General features: G+C 40.2%; 4 protein-coding genes across 8 annotated transcripts in view; 2 read left to right on the top strand and 2 right to left on the bottom strand.

The window, feature by feature from the left end:
- Positions 1–9,457, bottom strand: part of usp (ultraspiracle) — a 36,123-nt gene extending 26,666 nt beyond the window's left edge. The window contains exon 1 of one of the 2 annotated variants that reach the window (XM_069047081.1): positions 9,184–9,457. In XM_069047081.1, coding sequence (XP_068903182.1) covers positions 9,184–9,208 — 25 coding nt within the window. In that variant the 5' untranslated portion in view covers positions 9,209–9,457. Of the gene's footprint in view, positions 1–2,848; positions 3,387–9,183 lie in introns of those variants that run through there. The other variant, XM_069047080.1, reaches the window with a different exon arrangement.
- A 190-nt stretch (positions 9,458–9,647) lies between these two features.
- On the top strand, positions 9,648–12,720 carry LOC138130545 (thiamine transporter 1-like). The gene is made up of 3 exons (XM_069047082.1): positions 9,648–10,297; positions 10,846–11,050; positions 11,102–12,720. The coding sequence occupies exons 1-3, from the start codon at positions 9,992–9,994 to the stop codon at positions 11,854–11,856; spliced, it is 1,266 nt and encodes a 421-aa protein (XP_068903183.1). The 5' UTR covers positions 9,648–9,991; the 3' UTR covers positions 11,857–12,720.
- Dredd (Caspase-8 Dredd) lies at positions 12,026–15,308 on the bottom strand. Its single transcript, XM_069047066.1, has 8 exons — positions 15,274–15,308; positions 14,930–15,171; positions 14,709–14,842; positions 13,838–14,656; positions 13,570–13,786; positions 12,579–12,719; positions 12,334–12,529; positions 12,026–12,282 (listed from the first exon to the last, which is right to left on the bottom strand). Exons 1-8 carry the CDS (start codon positions 15,291–15,293, stop codon positions 12,138–12,140), a joined length of 1,914 nt encoding a protein of 637 aa, XP_068903167.1. The 5' UTR covers positions 15,294–15,308; the 3' UTR covers positions 12,026–12,137.
- Positions 15,309–16,642: 1,334 nt separating this feature from the next.
- Positions 16,643–20,762, top strand: part of sky (GTPase-activating protein skywalker) — a 47,602-nt gene continuing 43,482 nt past the window's right edge. The window contains exon 1 of one of the 4 annotated variants that reach the window (XM_069047071.1): positions 16,643–17,094. The gene's annotated coding sequence lies outside the window, so the exon portion shown is untranslated. The remainder of the gene's footprint in view (positions 17,095–20,762) is intronic. The other 3 variants (XM_069047067.1, XM_069047069.1, XM_069047070.1) reach the window with 3 other exon arrangements.

Raw genomic sequence — 20,762 nt, 5'->3', positions numbered from 1 at the left:
AATTAAAACGAACGGCTGCGAAATCACCTTTATGCAAACAAAAGTTTTACAATCGTATCTGAGACGCACTTTCAATTTCAGCCAAGTTTTCCGTTTCGATATTGATTTCCCGACTTGTTTTCTTCGGTCTCCAAACGTTGGCGAACTTCACGGAAAACACACTGACCGCGACAAACATCCCTGTTGTTGTCCTTGGCGGGGGCGGTGATAAGCGCCCTTGTGCCGGAAAAGTGTCGACGATTTTCTGGGAAGTCGCTTTATTTTGCGTTGAGCGGCGCAGATGCGAGCCATGTGCCGGGATGACGATGCGCTGGAGCTAAATCCTCCGTACCGTCCCGACTTTGCCCCCGGGGACTTTTTATTGCAGATATCCCAGAAATCTATCTTGAGAAACAAGGTTACCGTTGCGACTTCCACGATGCGTGCGAATCGGGACCGACAAAAAAATTGTCTGGATAATCGCTGTGGTAAATCACTGCGGAAACGCCGCCGCCGGGCTTGGTGATCGGGATTCGGTTCGATTTGGAATGAGTCACCGATTTAGGTGAAGATCTTGGGAGTCCAGGTGACTCACGAGTCGGTTCAAAAATCGGACATCTGAGCGATGCAAACATGGGACATTTTAGATGTCGAATATGCTTGTACAGAGAAGTGGGACAGGATTTTCGACCATTACCGATTAAGCGAGGCAAGAGTGCAAAAAAGACTCTCTTCTCGATGTGTCTAATCGTTTTCATTTGTTACAGTTTTACATTTTTTTCTTTTGGAGATTATTTTGTGAATTTCAAAAATATTTTTTTAAATTTCTACTCCAGATTTCCAAATTCTTGGGAAAAAATTAAAACGATGATTCACACCTTTTAACATCTTCGCAGGCAAGACTTTCAAACTCGTCGATCTTTTTCAGAATTATACAATTTACAACAATAAAAATGTTTTCGTTCTTTCCAAAAACACCAAGATAAGAATTGTAAATGTGATATGAACTTTGAATATGTAGGCATTATACCTACGTACAAATTTGACTTGCAAAACATTTATATACAAGGAAAAAAGAAAAATATGTAAAACGTGTCATTTAAAAAAGGTTTTTCAGGAAATCTCAACAGTTTTTTTCAAAAATATTTTAGTACTAGTGAAGTTTAGTTATAACCAGACAACTGATACATACATACATACAAACTACGTTTTACATGTTAAAAGCCAATTTAAGATAAAAAAAATATGTTTTAAGCATTTATGTTGTTAATTTGTGCAATTATGTTGCATGATTTTGCATATATGTAGTGACTTTGAAATTTGTGCAGACATTTTAACCAGTAGTAGAACTCCAGAATAGGTGACGATTGAGCCAATAATGCCTTATAGAAATATTGATACTTTTCGGAAAAAGGAGGCTAGAAGTTTTTCAAAAGAAGTTTCAAAAAAAGTTTGGGAGTCACTGAATTTCATCGTTTAATTTTCAAAGAGCTAAAAATTCCAATATGAATTGATTTTTCAGAAAGTTTTTACTTTTAAACCATATTAATGGGAATTCCTATTTTAAAAATCAAAAAATTTTTCTTACACAAAATTTTCGCGATTTTCTAATTTATTTACATATTTGCCTTCTCACACATTCCTCTGATTCAAAATGTTAAAAATACTCAGTAGCTCACTTTCACGTGAAAAAAATTATCAATTGTAAATGTAAAAAATTACAATTTCTCTTCAAATAAATGCCATAGGAGCTCCCAAGTTTTGCAAAACAAAGATGTTTTTTCTCAAAAATATCTGCCGCAAGCTGCGAACTTTGAATAGCAATTCTTGCTCATGAAAAAACAATATAAAAATATGTGTTTAAAAAAAAAGTCCACCCAATACTGCCACAATGAAGCATCAAAAATCAAAAAGGTCCAAGTTTGGACAAATTTTGACGATTTTCAAATTCTCATTTTATTTACGTCGAATTTCTTAACCGTGATTCTCAGAAACAATCCCGAAGAAAAAATTACAACAATATGCAAAATTGGGAGCCGAAAAATCAAATCTTCAAGGTTGTTGTGTACTTTTTGTAAAACTTTGAAAGTTGACACTTTTTTACAAACAGATTAAGACAAGATAATTCTTGCTGAGTAGGACTTTTTAACCGTAAGCTGAGTCCACTGCAGGATTGTTTTCAAGTTCGTTTTTGTCAAGATAAAAAAAACAAAATGGTTCAACTGTCCATCTCTGGAATAACGAAACTACATACACAAAATTTTGAAAAACAAATTGAAAACTCGAATTCCTGCGGTTGCGACCGCTGCGATTCGAGTTTTTGACGGCGCAAAACCATCCACCCTATATACTAGAGCCGTTTAATTATTAACAGTCAACATTCTCCGATAAGCCTGACGTGATTGGTGCCCAACAATCAATAAAAAACAACATGAAGCAACCACCGTCTCGCCGTTTTTATCAAAAATCGAAAACAATGCACCGCCGATTGTAGTTTGCACTTTTTTCTGGGTTAAATTCTAGTTCTATTTTCACCGGCAAACTGGGCTATCAAAATTAGAAAAATTAGGGCGCCCTGGTGTGTCGGAAACAATAAAAAAATTTCGCCAACATCTGCCAGACACCTGGAGATGAACGGGCGCCGATAAAAATCCTGCGAGTATGCAACAACCGGGTGACGTCACTTTGACAATGGCCGCCGCCGCCGCCGCTTGACAGGTGTCAAAACGCGTCGACCGAACGCGCTAAATGTGGACATCCTTGGACGGCGCGTCCTTGACAATTATTTTTAATAGGAATTGCGACACCAGCCACGGGCCAGGAAGGGAGTAACAAATCCTGAGGGAGGAAAAATTCGCGCGGCTCGTACCTAGCGACATGTGCGAAGGTCCAAAATTAGAAAGGCTCCGGCTCCAGTTCTGCGCCCCCTGGATGATGGCAGTGACGGACATCATCGGCTTCTCCTTCTTCATCATCTTAACAACTCTTATCACAGACCCGTACTATTTACTATCACAATGCAATACTTGGATTCCGACCTGTCGTGGGGAAGCGCAACGGCGGAGTGTGCTTGTTCAGACTTTTTGATGTGCACACATTTTTTAATCACAACAACAAACTCGGCAGACAGATAAACCCGTCCTTTATTTCCACAACATTTAATATCACATTTTACGCGGAGGTCCCGTCGAATCGCATCCGTACCACGCACACAGACACGCGCGCCGACATCAAAAAATATCTTTCAAATCCGTGATGCGATATCTTCCTGCGACGCTGCGCCTTTCAGGATTGATCAGAGACTGCGTTGGGAGTCCCAACAAACAAAACACGCGCGTCTGCTGAGCACGCCGCCGACCTCGATCTTCCCAGTCGCACTCAGTCTGCTCGTCTGCTGTTTGGCTGAGTGTGTGCGCTGAGCCGACGACGACGGCGGCGACGGTTTCGGCGAGGGGGCCGGGCAGGGGGCGATGATTCATTTTGGCGCAAATTTCGCCGGTGGCGGCGGCGGCGGCACATCGATTCGCCAAGGTTGCGGCGGCCGCTGCCTTTTTCGCCACTCGATCGGATACGGCAACAGTTGGCAGACCTGCAACGTTGCCGCCGGAAAAAATTACGATCACGCGATGCTAAAGTAATGACCGTACGGCGGGGATTCCTGAACGCGAGGAATTTTTGACAGACGAATGACAATCAGAATGACATCTCGTGTGCGGTGCGGCCAATGACAAAGCGACGATCGGCTCACGTGACGCTACGCGCAAATGTCAAAACCGAATGCTGTGACAATATTTGACTCCAGATCGAGTACGCGTGTGACTTTTTGACATTGTTGTTGCAGCTGTTGCGTTGCTATCACAGTACTGTTGACATTCACCGAGGGCAACTGCGAAAGAAATGATCAACAAAGTTGATGCGTAGGTTGTTGCACGCTGTTATCAGAGACTACAGCTTTTGATGATCGGTGCAGAATTTGTAAACAGGCAAACCAAACAATGTAACATAATTTCATCGTGTTCCGCTTTGGTACGGGGTGATACAAGTACCGACACAATCGTATTGCGAAAATTATACACTGTTAATAATTATTATCAGTAGAGTACTAATTCACGGAAAATTTAGAACAATGTTGTTCACAGGTGGAACTAGAAAATGATCGTTTTAGCGCTCCAGGTGTCAAATTCGTCATAGTTAATTTGCATTAGAAGAGCTGTTATTGACAAAATTATGAAAGTGTGCGTATTTTTTGAGGAGCGTGGCAAAATGAAACTTTTTTGATCAGAATAATTTCTGAGACTTTTGTTAACAATTTCCTTGACGTGGAACGAGATGATACTGTGAAGGTGAGTCCACATTTAAATCAATTAACTTTTAATTCAGTCAACATTTTATTTCCTTTATTTCTTCATCTTTTTTATTGTCTGGCTGCTTTTGACATCGTCTCTCTTTTTTCTCTTCTTGTTTCATTTTTTTACTTGTATTTTGATTCATTAATGCCCCTTTTTTACTTAACTTTTTTTCTCTATTTTGCTTTAGTCAGCAATATTTTTCAACTTCGTCCCTTTTTATCCTTTACATACTGCGATCAAATAAGTTTCAGATCAAGAATTACAGTTCAAAGCACGCTTGATCAAAATTTATATGATCGCACGATATGCCCTATAATATGATCAACAAAAAATGATAAGGAGCGACTACGGAAAACGTAGTCCCTTTTTTTTTGTTGATCATGTTGTGGTTTAGGTAGGTGATTTCAAGGTTATTAATTATATTATTAGATGCTGCGCCGTTAAAAAAATGAATGCAATTTTTATTTCGCCGGAAATGACGTTAATCCCATTTTTTAAAAAAACATTATACATAATAGTTGTTTTGTTACATTAAAATCCCCACCATCAGCGGTCACCAACATCCCATTACCTTCTCTCATCTCCGCTACCTGTTGTCATTGTGAATTTACATTATTTTTCTTTTTTCTCTTTCATCTTTCGATTTCATTTTAAACTTTGCTCAAACAATTTTTTTCTTTTCTTATGCCGCTTCGGTATTTTTCTTTCCCCTCCTCATCTTCTTCAACATATAGCTGTTTTTCTATTTCCTTTTTTTAAAGCGTAAATTTCAATTTTCATCTAAAGTTGACTCAAGTTGCAAAAAACCACTTTGCATTTGCAACAGCACTTTTATGGCATTAGTCATTTGAAATTACTTTAAAACTGTACTTATATGGAAAATATTCAACCCAAACTATGATTTTCTGGTCCCTTTGTGCCTTTATTTGGTTCAGAAATATGAGAAAAATGCTGTTGCAAATGACAAGTGGTTTTTTGCAACTTGAGTCAACTATACATATTTTGCTACTGTCTTCTGGTCCCGTAGGGGATTCCCAAATTTGTCACAGTAAAAAAAATAATGATAATAATATATGTCTCAATATATATTTTTTGCAAGCGTATGGTTTTTATCAATTCTCACTAAAACTTGATTATCTTCCTTCTTCTCGTTTTCTTCTGATTTCTTTAAAACCATAATTTTTAATATAACCGATTTAATTTTTTTTAGATGCCCACTTTAAAAAATATTATTATTATCCCTTTTGTTATATTTTTGTGTATATTTTCTTCCAGCATTTTTTATTACCTGTACCACCCTCTTATTTATCCCAATACAGGGTGATTTTGAAAGTTGTGCAGATATTTTAATCACGAGCTACTGGCTTCATGTAGAACTCGGAAAAAATATTTAAAAAATTTTATGTCCAAAGAATGTTTTAAACATTTTTTGCGAGTTCTATATCAAGCCAGTAGCTCGTGATTAAAATATCTGCACAACTTTCAAAATCACCCTGTATGTATTAATTGTTTTACTGCACTTTTTTGGTATTGTAATGAACTCCGTCAATTTCTTTTCCTCTCTCCATGTTTCCGGTCTACAACCTTCTCTTTTTTGTCTATTTATTCTATTTTTTCTCTCTGCTCGTGTCTTCCAAAAAAAATCTCTTCTATCCACATCAAACTTGATCTTTTTCCTGTGTAGTAACCGTGATACTTTTCATTTCACCAGAAATGACTTGAACTTTGTTTTTAAATAACATTTTCAGGCAAAACATTTACTTACAATGAGACAATTTTCTGTTCCGAACAAGTGACCCCTTCCTACAAAATGACTTCCAGCATTAAAAATTGTCTGTCGGAGACAACGTTTACAAAACAACTTCAGCATAAAAATATAACCTTCCTGAACGGCGATATTAAACATAAAGTGATAGGTTCAAACAATGTAAATAAAATCTCGACACTTGTGACATCGACCACACTGTGGAAAAAGTCAAAATGATAACGTAAAATACGGGATTATCTCACCATTCAGGTTAAGGTCATTTCCGGCAAAATCAAAAGCACATGAGAAAAAAAAACCTTTTAAAGTTATCGTAATACGTACATACGTCAATTTATATCTCATACTTCTGTTATCAATTCGGAACCAGAATAATGAATAAAAAATGTTTCTCTCATCTCTCCAATTACATAGGTACTTATACTCCAACTGGATCTTCCTTTTTTTATTTAATCTCCAATCACTTATTATTATTACTAAGCACACCAAATACTTTACGGCCCTTGTACATTTTCCTTTACCTCGTCACTTCCATTTTCCATTTAATTTCACCTCTTGTTATCATAAAAATGTCTGTGCAGCACCTGTCTAAAAATAACCGCTCTTTCTCGGCTCCCGCCGAAACGAACAGAAAACAGAACATCGAGTAGCAACAGATTCTCCTCGTCCGATCAAAAACGTGAATTGACATTAACCGTTCAATCGTTTTATTCACGATCAAATCGGATCAAGTTCACGGCACAGATGTCACAAGCGTGACATTCAACGATCATTGTGTTCGACCCCCACGAACCCGATGACCCCCAACTGTCCATTTTTATTGAACGTCTGAATCTAGGACGACTAGGATTGTCATTTGACAACTCGTTCTTTCGTGGCGTTCTGGAATTAAATTCCAACACAGCACGATCTTTTCCAGGTTTTGTTAAACCGCAACCCAACGCAATTACGTCACATTATGTAAATTTGCAAATGCTTAATACGTGTAATCTTTGGTCAAGATTAATTTGCCGCCGCCCACATTTTACACGCTTCTTAACCATCTTCCTATGAAGCGCGCTTGTAAATCTCTTTTAATCTCCACGGGTCTTCCTTAATCTCCAGCAACACTTTCCGACACGTCGTCCTGTTTTACACTAATTTAACGCAATCACACCGCACTTCACAATGTCATAATGATTACGAATCACGTTAATTATTCCGTCAAACGTGATGAGTAATGAAGGCAAAAATTAAGCAAAAAGAAATAAATGAAAGATCTGTGTTACTATATCGAAAAATAATAAATCTTCCCAAATATGCAAGACATTTATCTATCATTCGCACCTGTTGTTTGCACAATGGCAACCTTGAAGCGGTGTGTCTCTGGCGGTAATCTGGTGAAAATCCAGATGGGAAAAAAATTTCGAAGTAAAAAATCGAATGCATTTGAAATGCAGGAAGGCGACGTTCACTTGCATCAAATCGATTTGCATAAATTGGTAACATTTACAAAAATAACTTGAGTGGCAAACACGGGGTCGTTTTTGTACTGCAGGGAAAGAAAGAAAGGAACAACCATAAGGAAGAATGGCAGACAACAGAATGGTAACAATCGCAAGTGACAAGTCATCCAACGGATGAAGATCAACAGGAAGAGCAAGAAAGAGGTGGTGTAACAACATCTAAATAAGAGGTTAATTCATAATCGAAGAAGGAACAAGCAACTTGCCTACAAAAAGGAAGAGAAGAAGTGAGTTCGGCAATTGAATTTGTGCCGAGTCAATATTTAATTTAATTAGGGACGAACTTACGACAACAGATTGATTAACGTCAATTTCCCACATTATTATTGTCGACATTGCGGCCCATTAAATTGATTAAATATTTAAATGAAGAGGTCGCGAAATGTTTCAGACAACAGTTGAGGTCAGTGTTGCGTTTGTGGTTTCGAAATGGTACTTTCTGAGATCTCATCGTTGTCATTACTTAATTTGCCATTAACAGGTTAATTGTGGGACACAAAACTGGTCAATGCGTCAAAACGTTGGGCACACCTACACAGTGTGCAATTTTTCCAGTTGTGGTAAGGAATGTCTGAAAAATAGGAACGCAGAGGGAAGAACAGTGTGATTTGCGATTCGAGCAGATCGAAATGTTCTTCAAATTGTGATCGAGTCCATTTGAGAAGAGACAAAATCGAGTTGTCGATTTAAATTCGAACGTAGAAATAAGCCGAATGAAGCGGATAATCGCGAATTATTTTTGAAAAAAATCGATTATTCAAATACATAGTTGGAGATTTGAAATCACCTTGTGCCAACCACAAGGACGAATCGGTAAAAAAACATGTTCTCTGCGACAAGTCAGACCGAACCGAGCAAATTATTCTGCAACACACTTGGTCATATCCGTGCAGGACCGTAATACAAAAAAAACATCGCGAGGTTTATGCGTCAGTTTGGCGTACACATTTGCGTAATCACTTTATTATTCTCGTGGCCACTTTTCCGCGTCTCATCTGCATTGCAAAAGAAGTGGAAACCGTGCAGGGGCCCAAATAAAAATTTATCGCGACCGTAACTGACCGGCGAGAATGGAGAGGGTTAAGGCGACCTTCGGGGTCCCGATATTGGGTCAAGGCTGACGGCTCGATACCGCAACCGGGTCAGGTCAGAAAGGAGTCTAGAGATGCCGCAACTCCTGATGACGCACCAGAAAAAAATCGGTTCGGGCTGGCGGGTTTCGGGCCGGCGGGAATTCGACCCGGTGAGCGGGACTGAGGTGGGCGATCGGTAACGACACCTGTCCGAGGTTCGGCGCACTTGTTGCGCGTACAGGGACCTGGAACAGCGGAATTTTCGATATTTCTGGAATTTGGGAGTTCGCTCGCGCGACGCGGGCGTTTCGGGCCGGGGGGAATTCGCGAGGGGCGGTCGGGCGAATTTTCGAGAAAATCGCGTCGGGGACGCAGAGTGGAAACGAAGGGAGTCGGGGACCGCGATGGAACGCGGTCACTGAACTAAATGGTTCGACCCTGACTTTGCCGTTGCCCTTTGTGTCTGGAACGGCAGCGAAGTCGGGCCGACGGGCTTAAACTGAATAACATACCTCTGTCCGTGGATTCCATCGTCATAAAGGGAAACACATAAATCACGCCAATCAGGGGAAATTGGAGTTTTCACTCAAAACAACTCACAAACGCGAAGCCTACTTTCCAGTTTCTGTCTGCAATAAACATGGCCGGATTGCACTGAACTCGTTGAATTCCTGGCACACTTTCGCCGCTTTTCCTCAATGGAGCCGCCGCCGAGACTTCGCCCCATTCAACGGACCAGCTCCCCGACCAGCCCCGCTCACCAAAACCCGACCAATTTTGAAAAATTCGACCCCAAAGATAACAGGCCAGACATCGTTCGAAAAAGCGCGGCCAGATGGCGTTTCGGCACTAGAAAGTTCAAGTCGTAACCTTGGAACAGCTGCGACCAACCGGCCGCCAGACTGTTGGCGCGCCAATTTCGAAATTGTCGCCGTTCACCTCGGAAAATTTGGTCAATAAAAACAAATTAGTCGTGTTTGTTGTTTGTGATACGGTTGAAGGATGCGCAATTTGCTCGCAAATATCGATAAGGTTGGTGCAAACACGTGCCGAGGACCGCGTCGCCCCCTCCTTTTCCAGCCCGTTCGTCTGTCTCACGCTGTTAAAATATTTTCATTGCGAATAACCTTCAAATCAGTATTGCATAAATTGTTTTAAATAATGCGCCCGACGCGAAGCTTGTTAACCCCTGAACAGGCGATTTCGCTGATTGATGGTGTGATGTAATAAAACGACCGAAAAGAGAAAGGTCATGGTGTGACTTTGTTGTGGTCTCCAAGTGCGAACTGTCGGGATCGGTACTTAATCTGCACCACCACCATGAACGACTGGTTCAAAATATCGCTGCTGTTGTCGATTTTTGGATTCCTGAAGGAAATCAGACCGTCTGAACCGTTCATCTACGAGTTTCTGGTGGGACCCTGGAGGAACATCACCGCGGACGATGTCACCGAACAGGTTTTTCCCGTGGGAACATACAGCTATTTGGCCCAGTCAATCGTGGTGTTCCTCATCACTGATCTGTGCAGGTACAAACCCTTGATTGTACTCATGGGACTGTCGGGCATTACGGTGTGGAGTATGCTGCTGTGGACAAAGGGCCTCCTCGAACTCCAAATACTCGAAGTAAGGCCATTGCGACGTAATTAACAGCGAATTAGTCTTTTTTATGCAACCGTTCAAATCACCCGCCACCAGTTGACATCTCGCATAACCTCACATTTGTCTTGATTAATCCATTAAAATATCTTTCATCCCTTTCGTCGAATATCAGACCCATTCTTGAGTCCCTCAACGGAAATCCAGAACCAAAATCCAGTTGAACGTTTTCAACGAAACAATAGTAATTGCATAACCTCAAAAAAAATTTCGTCATTCCAAACAACAGTAATTGTATTTACTTGAGAAACTGTTAACATTTTCACACAGTCCTTTGGGTATTTTGCATACGATTAATAGGCAATTATTCAAATTTTGGGCAAAAGTCTCAAACATGCAACATAACCTCAGCTTGTATCTGCACACCCTCTACATCTCTTTTAATCTCAGACTTTGTACGTCTTTTCTTTTGAAAATAGATTAGCCTGACTGCGTATTAGTTTGTTGAAGGGAAACAAATATCGCAAAGTAAACGAGATGACTCAATCTCAACTTTAATTGTGCATGGGTTTTAGGTGTTTTATGGCACTTTTATGGCCACTGAGGTGGCATATTACACATACATATACGCCAAAGTCCCCAAAGACTACTACCAGCAGGTGACCTCGCACACTAGAGCTGCGATTTTAGCAGGCCGCGCCTTCTCAGGAATTTTGGCTCAACTACTCATATCTCTGGACGCGGCCGATTATCGCGACCTCAACTACATCACCTTCTCAGGTATTTAACTGCGAATTAGTCAAACTCATTCTGACATCGACTCTGTTGCAGCGATGCTGGCAGCTACGCTGTGGGCGCTGTTCCTTCCTTCCGTGCAAAAAACGATATACTTCCACCGCGAAATCGAATACGAAGAGAGATACTCACGAAAATTCATGAGCGCTTTCACGCTCATGAAGACCCACATTGTCGAATCCTTCGCGAATAAGTACGTGCTGAAGTGGTCGTTCTGGTGGGCCTTATCCACTTGCGGCTTCATCCAAGTCCAGTGTTACATGCAGGTGTTGTGGCACGAGATCCACGACGACCCCAACCTCCCGATCTACAACGGCGCCGTCGAGTCCGTCCTGACGGTGCTGGGCTTCATGGGGGCGCTCTTCGCGGGGGTCCTGCGAGTCGACTGGAAGATGAAGGGGGAGCTAGCCTTGACCATATGCTCACTGTTGAGCGGCTTCATTTTGTTATACACTTCTCAGACAAAATACGTCATTTTGAGCTACATCTGTTACGTGGCCTTCGGAGGGCTCTTCCACTTCATGATCACCATAACCAGCGCAGAAATTGCGAAATCTATTAAAGACGACAGCTACGGTTTGGTCTTCGGGATCAACACGTTCGTCGCGTTGGCATTCCAGTCGGTTTTAACCGCGGTCGTGGTCACCAAAGGGGTGGGGTTCGCATTGGGGCCCCGCGATCAGTATTTCGTCTACGGCATCTACCACATTGCTATTAGCGTGATTTACATAGCTATAGGGTTAGCGAGTTGGCTCAGCTCGAAGAGAGATTACCGCAAACCGGATGGTTAAAACGTACTAATCTAACTCTGTAGTTTTGCAATTTTATAGTCAGTATTACGAGCATTGTTTTAAAGCGATATTAAAGACTGTTTTCTGACAACTTGTTTGATTTGCACCTCGACAGCACATCAAGTTCCAACACGACGAAACTGGATGAGGACCAAACAGCGTCAATTCATTCGTGTAACATTTGTATACATATTTAAAAATCACAATTACTTAAAAATAATACATATATAAGGCTTAATAAAATATGTAGGGTGTACGTGCGGACTTCTTCTCGCAGCAACTCACGCTCTGATCGGTTGCAAGTACAACAACTTCCTCAAAGTAGAATGTTTGATAGGTACCATCCCAACTTCGAAGTTGTCTCGGCGCCACGTTTTTCCTGTGACATCCCCGATAACCGACGTGCAGATGTCCTCGAAGTGGTACCTGCAAGTCACCAATGAAAGTCAACATTTTGATGTAACTCCACCCGCTCACTGATTGCCCAGTTGTATCATTTTGTCGCAGAGAGACTGGATGAACCAGGAGCCCGTCTTCTTGTGTCTTATGGCGCCGTAACCCGGGACCGTGGCCCAGAAAGTGAACAAGTCTGCGAGCGGGAATACGGCTTCTTGGGTGAAGGAGGACGGACCGTCGGTGACGATGTCGTCGTCGTCCTCTTCGACAGGAGAAACTGCAACGCAATCATGAAGAAATGGAAGAGATGGAAGGGTAACGGTTACGTTTTTGGCAGATGGTGCCTTGGCAGGATTGCAGAATCAGGACTTTGGGTTTTCCTAGTAGTTTGGTGCGCTTCGTGCTGCACAACATGTCCTGGATTTTCTTTATCTTCACTTGGCAACTGTTGACGCCGTACACGACACCTACAACAGAAAAATTATTTTTCAATGATCATGATGGATTTAGTTTTGTTGAAATATCGGTGTTACCAAAACAAGTCATAAACGCTTCCTCTTAATTTGTCAACATCATGTTCGTCACGTTTTGTGTGACGGTTTAAGAATGCAGTAGGTATTGTGAAATGTTTGATGACAAAAATGTGACATCTGTCAGAAAAAAAAAACACTAACAAGATGACATAAATCCAAAAGCGACTTTGATAACAACTTTTTTAGGCATAACATTTTAAAGCTTTTCTTCGCATCTAACGGCTGTAAATTAGTAATCAAGCATGTTTACTGGAAAAATATATTCAAACTGTTGATTCATAACTTTTTATTATTATAAATATAACGCCAACAAAAAAAAAAAATTGCGTGAAGACAAGAAAACCAGAGGCATCCAACATTTGACATGCCACTAATTTATCTATCAATTATTTGTGTTACTAAGTACGCTTCTTCTGTTATTGGTAATTGCAAAAATTTAACACGACTTTTACAACCATCTTCTTCCAAAAGTTATCGAGACTTCTTTACAGATCTTAGCAACGCTTTTCCTTCAACCATGGCCTCCTAGATGAAAAGAGACAAGGTCTCTTATATGGCCTGCCCAAGGAGGTTTAAATAAGAAGAATTTTAACCTCCTTGGACCTGCCGCCTTATCTAATATCAGAGGGCAGCACATTAAGGGGCTCGCAGGATTGCCAATCTTTAGTAACATAACCTTCTCCGCTTACAGACATAATCACGTGACAAAGAGATTTCAATCACCATTCAAAATATGACTCAGTAATGTTGAATTTTTAATAAACGACGAATCCAATACTGCTACCTTCGTTTCCGTGGGACATAATGCAAACAAACAGACTCGACTCTTTGTCTATTCCCCGGATAACTTCGTCGATTTTCTCGATGATCTGATCGTGAGTGAGATTGTCGACTGTTTTGGTCTTGAACCCGAACAGCTTGAACGTCTCCTCCAGCTTCTCCTTGTCTTGTTGCGTTCCATCCCTGGGCTCCAACTTGTGACCGCCGGAAGGAAGCAAATGCTGCTCAAATCACAAGGTGAACACCAAAGTTTGATACGTCGCTCGACTCACCTGAAACTTTTCGTCGATCTCGGTGTAGAAATTTTCCTGGTTTATGATCAAGCAAAATCCTGGATTCTTTGGATCAATTTGGTACTTGTTGTCGTCGCTTATGTAGACTGCGTTGTCGGCGCTGATCGAGGACTCATTTGAAACCATGTCCAACAAGCTCTTCGAATTCAGAATATCTTCAAACACATTGACGGCTTTTTTGCTCGGTCCGCTACTCCCACTAGCATCTACAGTTTTGTTTTTGACACGACTTACGCCAATTCTCTGGTCACGGACGGGCGACTGGTTCTCGGGAACCACCGGGACGATCTCTTTCAAGTTGTCGCAACGATCAAATTCTTCCATTTGCTTCAAAATAACGTACAAGTTGTTCCAGTTGTTTTGTTTAATGTACCCCGAAACCTCCCAGTCCAAGAAGTACAATTCCAAATACAACGAATTGAACCGTTTAAAAGGCAAATTTTTTCGGGCCATGTCAGATGAGGCCAAACTCACAAGAGCCTCGACCTCATGTGGCAAAAAAAGCTCGCACAAGAAGTACAGCGCCTTCCTGGATTTATTTACGTACAAAAACGTGGACTGGAGGTGTGGGAGGAATCTCATGCGGAGATCGTGTCGACTGAAGCCTAAAAACTTCAATACTTGATAGTTTTGAATGATGCAAATTGCTTCGACGAATTTCTCCTGCCATTTGTTGCCGCTCAAGTTTTGGTGGATTGCCCAATTGTACAAAATCTTGATTTGTTCCCCACCTATCAGACTTGATAATTCTTGCAAAGCAGTTTTGGGATCATCATAAAGCAAATACACAATCGAGACCTAAAAATCTTTCAATTATTCAATTGGGTTGTTGGTATGTACCAGTAAATACTTTTTCATAAAGATCCAGCTGGTCTTCGATCGAAAGCACTTGGTCTAGAGTTAGCTTGATCGACATCGTTGACGTCGCCGGAGCCGCATCCACATCATTGGTGGCCGAATCGAGGCAAATATTGTCGGTTGATTCTGCAATGAAACAGACAAGGGGGCTACGTGTTTTTCATCACGCTAAAAGTGAGGTTAAGAACTATTGTTATCGCAAATGTCATTTACCCGAGGACAACGGCGGACATTGTTTGTCGTGGTCTTGACCTCTGCTTCTGTGAAGTTCATTCGGATTCTCGATCTTACCGTCGTAGATTGAACTGTCGTCTGAGTCGTAATCGTCTTCTTTGTGCGATATGTAACCGCCCATTATCGCAAATTTTAGAACAGGAGAAACGGAAACTAAACACACCCAAAGGGAATTCCCCTCGACAACTGCGGCCAACAGAACCGATCGCACCTGAAAAACCCTAGAAAGTGACAGCTTTTGTCAAAGGATCTGTTCAATGTGCGAAATCGTCATTGTAAATTGAGGCTTATCGCAACAAGTCTTACTTGCTACGATAACCTACCTAAAGTAATTCGAGCTCATTTTTGCCACTACAACGTGGAACAAGAATTTGATTAAATGTCGGACGCGATCTGATACTGCCTTTACTTAAAATTGGAAATTGGTATTATACGGTTTTTTAGTGATAACTGATAAGTCAGTAACGTTGATCAAATTGAAGTGTTGAAGTTTTCGAAAAATACGTTCTTTTTGTAATAGCATAAACATAACCGGCATAATTAAAGATGTTTTTAATGTCGTCTCAAGTTAAAAAATTCAGTCAGTGCGAATTACGAGACAAAAAACACCAGTACTTTTCAATTGTTTCATTGCCAACAGACTCAGTCATTGTTGATCACGCTGTAGAAAAAAATTGCATGTTACACTCGTTGCACAAGACTTGTTGTCGAACTCGTTCCTTTAGAATACTCCTCACTGCGTTCGTCGTGTTCTAAACCCTCTCGTTCGACAATAGACTGTCTTGTGCAACTCGTATAATAATATACTATTTGCCCATTTGCAACAAAATATTGAACATTATTATTTTTCCGCCAAACTGACAAAAAAAACACGGTTGCCACATCAACCCAAAAAGATTTATTTTAAAAATTTTAGAACAGATGGGGCTAATTACCGGATTATTTAAGGTTACCCGAATCAACTTTAGACCGTGGAGGGAGAAAAGACTGGAGATGGCACTAATTCAAATAAGTGTACCGGCCCGCGAAAACTACAGAGTCATAAAAGGTTTCTGAATATAGACGCTAGCTCATTGTGGACTGGGTCATAAAAGGTTGTTGCACGTGCTTTTAGAGGGTTCGGATTTTTAACATGGGAAGCATAGGAAATGCCATCTCCAGTCTTTTCTCCCTCCACGCTTTAGACCCTTTTTGGATCGGCCGTACGAAGCGCAACGGAAGCTAGATGAAGTTGGCCATGGTACGTGACAAGGTTGGTAGAACTGACTAATTTGTATAGGTTTCCTTGTTGAAAATTGGGGGGCGGGGGGAAAAGTAACTCGTGTGGTAAAATCAACTCAGAAATTTTGAGTGTCACGTGACCAGCGTTGCAGCGTTTAAATTTTCCCATAAGGATCAAAGGATCTCCAGGCCCTTGGTATATTCCATAGACTGTATATTCTTTGAGCAGGTCGCATGCAGGTCCTGCAAGGAAAATTTCTCAACATCGGTGCAGATTCCTGCACCTGTCACAACGTCGTCGTCGCCAGATGTCGCCCCGCCGGTTGCAAATAATCAAATTCAAAGAAATAAAGAATACAAATTACAAACGACCCGTTCTAATTTTGGGTGATCATGTGACCCTTCGGTCTCCTTCTCGCTCACGGCCGTCTTCTATTTCTCTCTCGTTTGTCCAATTGAACCCATCAATTTGTTTATAGGAACGTGTGTAGTCGTAACATTCGCGTCCGTTATTAATAAGATGTGATCATAACAATTTTAACAGACAAAGTAGCTGTTGGAGTCGTCGGCCAAGTGTCATCGGTTCGGTATCGTCGTCGTGCAGTTGCGCTATCCTATCCCCGCTGGTGATGGGAGTGGCTTGTTTGCGCACGAAGCGAAACTTGGGTCGCTGAGAGGCAACGTGATGTCGCTGCTTTAGTACAAATATCCCAGGTGTGCAGCGCAAACGTGTTAAACCGCCGCGACGACAATTAATTGGGGGCTCTGTTGTTGTTTACGTTTCGGGTTTCGGTTGGTGGTGCCGCTGTCGCGACGAAAGTGCCGGAATCCAGTGTTGTGTGTTGTTTGTGCGGTGTTCGTATCGATCAATGCCTGCGAAGAGGTCTCGACGACGTCTGCCCCAGCTTCTGTGAGAGATAAACGTAAGTGGAGAAGGTGTCCACGCCGTAATCGCCCCTAAACTAGGACTGATTATCTGATTAAAATCAATTTCGCAGTCGTTAGTCTCGTTTAAAACGGCACACTGGAGGTCAGATTTATAGAGTGGATTAATGCCGATCAATTAACACCCCCGGTTACGACACTGCCACAAACTTTAAGCCGGGCCTACACTCTTCACGTTAAGCGGAAACGTGTTCGGACTTGTCGACCAACTCGCTCACCACTCCTTCCACCCGTTCGCACAAGTTCTTAGCTCTTTGGACTCTTTTCCAACGAACATTTGACATTTTTCTCACCAACTCTTCCCGTCCAAAACACAAAAGTCCCTAAATTTGTGGTTAAGCTGCGTGACCACTAGCAACGATTATTTATTGTTTGACAAATCGATCTGTCACTAGAAATTTGGGCGACAGTGTTTTTTACACGAAAATACATATACGATAAAAGTGTCACTTGAATTGAAGTGCCTAGGCCCTAGATTCTTTGCTCTCCCATCCTTATCACAATAGTTTTGGTGCAACAACAGTGGTACCTACAATAATTTTGTCTCGTTTGTACTTCCTTTTTATTGGTGATGGGTTGTCTGTGGGTATTTTAGTGTCGTTACATGGGAAACTCTCTCACACTAAAAACACAAAACAGATTTAAGATCTCCAGAAATAAATATTTGCAAATTTAGTTTTAATTTTCATAATTTCAAAATTCGATTTGAAATAGACTGTCTCATCTTAGACAGATTTGCTTCCAAGTCTTCAAAAATATTCTTATGGTTTGTTTCTCAAGTTCTTTGCTTTACGAGGCGTGGTCTGTTGTGTTAAAAGTTCTTTATTGCAAAATAATGAACGTCACATTTTCAGTCTGTTTATTTATAATTCCTTTATTGTCCATTGGAATAACAAATTATAGAACGACACGTAATTAACTCGAATATGTATATAAAATTATAAATTAATTAAATATCCCAAAGTATAAAATATATGAATTGAAACAGTAATGAAGAAAAATAAGAATGTTTCAGTATCAGTTTTTCAATTTATTTTATGTGTGTATGAAGCACTACATCCTATTTTATATAAGTGGGAGGTTTATACACACGAGCGCAACGTTTTAATAAAATGCTGTCAAGAAAATGTCCACGTTAGATGCATAATACTGAATAAAAAATAACAACGTTTTTAAAGGTGGTGGAAGAAAGTATCTATTTTTTATCGATAAAAAAGATATCGGGTGTTCATTTAAATTTCCGGTCAAAGTTGGCATTGAAGAGTCGATTGTGAACGCACCACTCGTGTAAAAACACAAATAACGCAAAAACTAAGGTAAGATTTAAACAGCGGATGCGTTCACAATCGACTCTTAAATAAACAATTCAAATAAACACTCCTGTACATTATGTGTGTTAAAAGTTTGAGTATAAATTGAGTGACAGATTTAATAAAAATAAAAGGAAGATTATGAAATTGTATAACCTGCAACCTGCAAGCGAAATGAAAGTATGTACCGTAATGAGCTGATGGAAATGAAGTAATGAAATAGATGTCCAAGATTCCTAATCTACTTACTATTGTACTTACTAATGTACTTGTACCCACATTGTGCAAATATTGTTATATGTATTATTATTTTTTAAATCTATTTAATTTATGACGACGCTATTACATTATGTATGTACTGAGAGCATGAATAAATTATTATTATTATTATAATCCATCGATTAAGTTTTGGTATTTTTTTTCCTGCAACGTAAGAATTCGAAAACCAATATGAATCAATTAATTTGCGCAGTTGGGACTAAATTAAGCTCGGCCAACCTCATGATTTTACGACACTGTTCGATGTGTAAGTTGGGATGATTTTTTTTGAAATTGAGAATAATTGATGCTTTTAATTGGTACAAATATGTAATTGGACAATTGAATGAGAAAAACAACATCTGAGATCATGGTGAGATCAACGGAAAAGCTGATTTAACTGTCACTAAAACTGTACTTGTCATTAATGGCGCCAGAAATTGCGCTTTGAGGTAGCGTTGTCAGAAGTGACATCCGGCTATTCAGATTTGAAGAGAGATCTCTTCTGTTTGAGGTGCTTTGAAGTGAAGAAAAGCAAAGAAATATTAAGCAGTTTGTTTCTGTAATAATCTTTTGATTTTCCATCTGAGAAATGGTCAAAAAAAAATTGTATGAGTGCAAAAAATTAACATATTTTTTCTACTTTGCGTTCGTACTGATGCTATTACGATACTGTTTTGTGTATCGTAATAGGAAAAGGCGTGATATAATAATAATACTAAAAACAGTGAAATTTAATTTTTTAATGTTGACGGATACTGTGGTGTCGCGGCAAACCGCAGACGTGACCTTGGGTGGAATCCTTCAACTTTAACGGTTTTAAATTTTAAATTATTTTTTTTCATTGAAAAAGTGGCAAAGTAGAAAAAATACTGTATGACATCTCGTTTATAGTATATTATGATACGCTACGCTCGTCGTGCTCTAAACCCGTGCGTGCGATAAAATGCTTCTTATAAGACTCGTATCATAATATACTATTATTTGACTCGAAGAGCTCCGAAAAGATATTCTGTTGAATTTTTAAATACTTTTTGATGGTCTCGATAGTGATATTCCTTTGTTTTTGACACAGTTTTAAAAAGAAATCTGTTTTGAGTGTCTTGCAGGTAGAATTTTCTTCACTTGTGTGTTGTCATGAACTCACAATTTTGTAGTATGCAGTTCTTTAAAATTGTCAAGAATATCTTCCTATCTTCAACGATTTTCATCTTTTGTTGAAACAGTGGTTATTCGGTATCTAGTGAGAGATCTCGATGGTTTCATTCTTGCAAACAAGAAAAACCATGATTAGCAGGTTTATTTACCGGAACTGATTCAGTCAAGACAATGACAATGAGAAGAGCGATTGTAATAGTATCTTAGTTAACCTTCACCGCAAGAAATGATTCATTCATTGGTGTTTTGATTTTTTAGCATTTTGAACCCTGACACTTGTTACCACTCTGTAAGATCTCTTCAACTGTCACAAGCCGTCGACTAGTGAAAACCCAGCTTTACCGTCAAATTTTCCCCGGATTTTGTACTGTTGCCAGCATGATTCAGTCAGATTTGCAAATCTTACTGGAAACAATTACTTTCAACTTTTGTCATGATCCACTCTAATCCCTCTCGTGTGTCACGTTTGTAAATTGAAGATTCTATTTTTGCACCCTTCTGGATTAAGTCACCGTCGTCGCGTCAGACGCCGTAATCAGTGACGTAACACCAAGAAATTACCCCTTATCAGACGCGTTATTTATTACCAGGCTTAAAAATTATGACATTAGTATCGTGTCCAAACACGGTTTCTAAAAACAGATAACTCGACTTGACTCGCGTGTCAAGACGCTTTTCGCGAAAAGGATAATAAATAACGAAAGGAATTGTGTGTAAAGATAGATTTTTTGGAAGCGCAGGGTTTTACGAGCGTCGTTATCGGAGCTTGCGGATGAACAATTTTCGCGGTATCTTGTCGTCGAAGAAACTGTGTTCGTCCTTTTTTTTCCGGATGAAAGTGGAACACTTTGGCGGTTGTTTGTTGATTCGTGGCGATGGGAAAACACGATTTGTTTGGGTTTGGTGGTTTGAACGGGCTT

Source organism: Tenebrio molitor, chromosome 5 (genome assembly GCF_963966145.1).
Source record: "Tenebrio molitor chromosome 5, icTenMoli1.1, whole genome shotgun sequence".
In the NCBI taxonomy this organism is placed as follows: Eukaryota; Metazoa; Arthropoda; class Insecta; order Coleoptera; family Tenebrionidae; genus Tenebrio; species Tenebrio molitor.
Note: the sequence above shows the minus strand (reverse complement) of the source record. Positions and strands in the feature narration are given on the sequence as shown.